Here is a 4,289-nt window from a genome sequence, read left to right on the forward strand (position 1 = left end):
CATTTTGAAAGATATCATTTCAATATGGTTGTAGATCTAGGCCAGGGGTCGGCACAGTTTTAACTAAAAGGGCCAGACAAGAAAAATAAGCCTGACTCTGCGGGCCATATTCACCAAACAAATATCTTAAATAAGGTGATGTAGCGAATAAAGCCATACTTATACATTTTTGCAAGCGAATCTCAAAATAAAACAATAAACAATGAAGATATTTTAGAAGCTCATAGGTTTTTATTTCTGACCTGAAATTATTCTATCAAAACGAGGGTCTCATTGCGTACATCATGCAATTAAAACGGATTGTAAATGATCGTCGGTTAGTGATGATCTGTACTGTGATTTTACATAGTTCATTTTTTTTCATATCTGTAAATATGAATTTCAAAAAGTTTTTTCATATCTGTAAATATGTACTACCAAAAATAGATATGAAAGATCTTCCAAATGATTTGAGGTTACGATATTCCGCTTCCGGAAGCATTTTATAAAAACTGACAAGATCCATATCATTGAACTTATTTTTGAGCGTTTCATCGTTTTGTAATTCTATTATTTCTAATTGTCATTCGGATGGAACCTCGTTCACTACACAATTAAAGGGGTTTTGAAAACATAAAAGATTTTTTGAATTATGTTCCGTCTAGATCGGAAGCTACGGAACGCCTGAATGTAGGCAATATAGTTTAGAACCAAACCTTTAGAACAGAGTACAGAATAGAACTGTACAACGTGAAACGATAAGAAAGACGTAGCAAGATTACAGCGATAAGCACTGTTCATCGCTAGTACAGCATGGTGTAGAACTAGGATAAAAAGCAGTAGCTAGGATTTAGATATCGCTATAATAGCATCCGATCGTGGGATGCCTTGAGGCCACGAATTTGAAGAAATACATGGAGAACTTGGAATAAAGAAGCGTAGGCATTATTTATCAAGGCAATCAGATCCGAAACAGAATCCGACCCACGGTAGTTCTATTTGGACACCTTTTTGCCGTCTAAGTCTCCATAAGTTGGAAAGGAAGAGTACTATTCTGTTGGCCTGCCCATCGACTTTGCTTTTATTTCCAGAGCGAGTAACCTTAATCCGCGGAGGTTACTTCCGAGCTCTTTTCCGTCCAGGCAGTGGTGGCTTCCATCCGCTGAAGTCACTCCCTGGATCCTTCCTCACGCCACGAGGAAGGTCGGTGCAAGTCTGTGTGTAAGTTCGTTCGGCCGCACACCGAACATATGGTCCGGTCGAACCGGATCTGTTGTGTTAGTGAAGCGTAAAAAGGCAAGCCGATGCCACGAGTTAGGCACACCCCATCGAAGCAAGTGGATTCCCCAGCGAAGACGCCGAGTGAGCCGACAGCGAGTACTTCAACAAGTGAACCTCAGGACAGCGAGAAGATAGAAAAGGCGCTGAAGACGGCAGTCCGCCAACGAGCGCAGATCAACGCCAAATTACTGCGAATCGAGCAGACGCTGCAGGAAACGAAAGAGCCAACCGTTTCCCAGCTGAAGGTGCTCGCCAAAAACGTCGCGACTGTGTACGCGGAATTTAGTGCCATACACACCACCATCGTAGGCCTAATTCCAGACAGCGCAATGGCAGAGCAGGACGGCGTATACGACGAGTTCGAGGAAGTGTTTTACGAGGCGTCCAATAGAATCGAGGAGTTGCTGCTTGCTGCGGAATCGAAGACCAAGAACAACATGTCTGCCGCGGCGCAAGTCATCATCCAGCAGCAACCGCTTAAGGCACCGATCCCGACTTTCGACGGCACATACGCTGCATGGCCCAAGTTTAAGGCCATCTTCGAAGACCTGATGGCCAATGCCGGCGACAGTGATACTATGAAGCTGTATCACCTTGAAAAGGCATTGGTCGGCGAGGCTGCAGGTGCAATTGATGTCAGCATCCTCAACGCTAGCAATTACAAGCAAGCCTGGGAGATTCTGACGGAGCGCTTCGGCAATCATCGAGCCATAGTGGACAGCCACATCCACGGATTGCGGAACCTCAAAAGGATGACGTCAGAAAACTTCCACGAGCTAAGAGCTCTAGTCCAAGAGACTTCCCGGCATGTGGAAAGTCTCAGGTTCCTAAAACAAAACCTGGAAGGAGTGTCGGAACCAATGGTGGTCCATCTGTTGGTTTCGGCTTTAGAGAAATCAACCCGAAAAGCCTGGGAAGGGACGCAGCGGAAAGGTGAGCTGCCCCGTTACGAGCAGACGATGGCATTTCTAAAATCCCGATGCCAGATTTTGGAAAATTGCGCAGCAGCGTCATCATCAGCTCCTGTGGCCAAACTAAAGAGCAACCATCCGCTTTCTCCGAGACATCCAGCCCAGTAGAGCTATACAGCAGCGGTTATTCAGTGCGAAATCTGTGGTAAGGACCATCCTAATATAAATTGCCCAGAACTGCTGAAAGGGACACCACGGGAAAGAAGTAACACCGCACAAAGGGCAGGACTATGCTTCAACTGCCTGCGGAAGGGGCATCAGTTACGGGAATGTCCCTCCAAGAGAAAGTGCTACAAGTGCCAGCGTCGCCACCATACGCTCCTGCACGAGGACGTAGCACCCACCGGCCAGCCAACTATTTCCGTGGCAGCAGAAGTAGAACCTCAACCTCCGACCCCAAGTGTGCATCCTCCATCGACAGCGGCAGAGTACGGCGGACCAGTGGTACGGGAACAACTTTCGACGGCATGTGCATCGCAAACCATCAAACCCAGTAAGAACGTCCTGCTGTTGACTGCCGTGGTCAACGTGCTGGACGCCACGAACCAGCCACATCGCTGCCGCGTCCTCCTAGACAGCGGTTCTCAGGTCAATTTCCTTGCTGAAGAAATGGCCAACCGTCTAGGACTGCCAAAGAGACCGGCAAACGTTCCGATCGTGGGAATCAACGCGTTGCGCACGCTCGCTCGCGACAAGTTAACCGTTACCATACAATCCCGAGTGAACAGTTACCAAACAAGCTTGGAATGCTTGGTAACTCCAAAAATAACCGGCACAATCCCATCCTGCAACATCAACATCAACAATTGGGACATTCCGGAGGGAATAACCTTGGCTGATCCAACGTTCTACACGCCAGACAAGGTTGATTTACTGATAGGGGCTGAGTTATTCTTCGATATACTCAAGCCAATCCAACTCGATCTTGCCGATAATCTACCTCGTCTGCAAGATAGCCAGTTTGGTTGGATTGTGTCCGGAGCCATAGCAGAACAGCAGATTACCATCCCAGCTATGTATTCCCATCACGCTTTGGTCGACATCGAAAAAATGATCCAGCAGTTTTGGCAGATTGAAGAGGTTCCAGACGTCCCGGAACGATCCATCGAAGAACTGGAGTGCGAGAACCATTTTCTAACTACATATCAAAGGAACGAATCTGGAAGGTTCATTGTGCGACTACCGTTTAACAAACAACAAACCCTGTTGAACAATGGTCGCACGGTAGCCCTCAAACGGTTTATGATGTTGGAGAAACGACTGCTTCGCAACCCAGAGCTACAACAACAGTATGTGGAGTTCATCCGAGAGTACGAAACTCTAGGACACTGCCGACAAATCCGTGAATCCGACGATGTACCCAACCAGCTGTCCTACTATCTGCCACACCATGCGGTTTTGCGGCCATCTAGTTCAAGCACGAAATGCCGAGTCGTGTTTGACGCCAGTGCAAAGGCATCTCCAGCCAAGTTATCGCTCAACGACGTGCTGCATGTGTAGTGATCGTTGGTGAAGAATTCCTTTTTTTCTTTCGGATTCTGAATCAAAACACGGGGGAACGTTCGTCTCGCATGACAGCTATCAATGAACTGACTCTTTATTCTACCTCAATGACACTTCTATACCCTACAGCATGTAGGACCAGTTGTACAGAACGATCTCTACTCCATTGTTCTGAGATTTCGAATGTACAAAGTAGTCTTTTCGGGAGACATCGCCAAAATGTATCGTCAGATTCTCCACGCTAAAGAAGATCAACGTTTCCTGCGGATTTTTTGGAGACCACACCCTTCCGAGCCACTACGAGTCTTCGAGTTGTGTACAGTTACCTACGGTACAGCATCAGCACCATTTCTTGCCACCAAATGTTTGCTCCAATTGGTCGAGGAGGACGGGGATGCCTTTCCGATTGCATCCCGCATAATAAAGGAAGAGACATACATGGACGACGTTCTCTCAGGTGCGGACTCGGTTGAGGAAGCTATAGAAGCCCAACACCAACTTAAGCGGCTTCTCAACCAAGGAGGGTTTCCCATCCGCAAATGGTGCTCAAACTCA

General features: G+C 47.2%; 1 protein-coding gene across 1 annotated transcript; it reads left to right on the top strand.

The window, feature by feature from the left end:
• The first annotated feature begins 1,283 nt into the window (after nt 1–1,283).
• Nucleotides 1,284–3,731, top strand: LOC131269822 (uncharacterized). Its single transcript, XM_058272351.1, has 2 exons — nt 1,284–2,193; nt 2,407–3,731. Exons 1-2 carry the CDS (start codon nt 1,284–1,286, stop codon nt 3,729–3,731), a joined length of 2,235 nt encoding a protein of 744 aa, XP_058128334.1.
• Nucleotides 3,732–4,289: the final 558 nt, after the last annotated feature.

This window comes from Anopheles coustani (genome assembly GCF_943734705.1).
Source record: "Anopheles coustani chromosome X unlocalized genomic scaffold, idAnoCousDA_361_x.2 X_unloc_1, whole genome shotgun sequence".
Taxonomy (NCBI): domain Eukaryota; kingdom Metazoa; phylum Arthropoda; class Insecta; order Diptera; family Culicidae; genus Anopheles; species Anopheles coustani.

What these genes read in the sequence shown, in the direction of transcription:
- LOC131269822 (XM_058272351.1), top strand. Translation starts at nt 1,284, where the DNA reads ATGCCACGAGTTAGGCACACCCCATCGAAGCAAGTGGATTCCCCAGCG. An exon ending in GGAAGGGACGCAGCGGAAAG is followed by an intron (nt 2,194 to 2,406) that starts GTGAGCTGCCCC and finishes TAAATTGCCCAG; the next exon opens with AACTGCTGAAAGGGACACCA.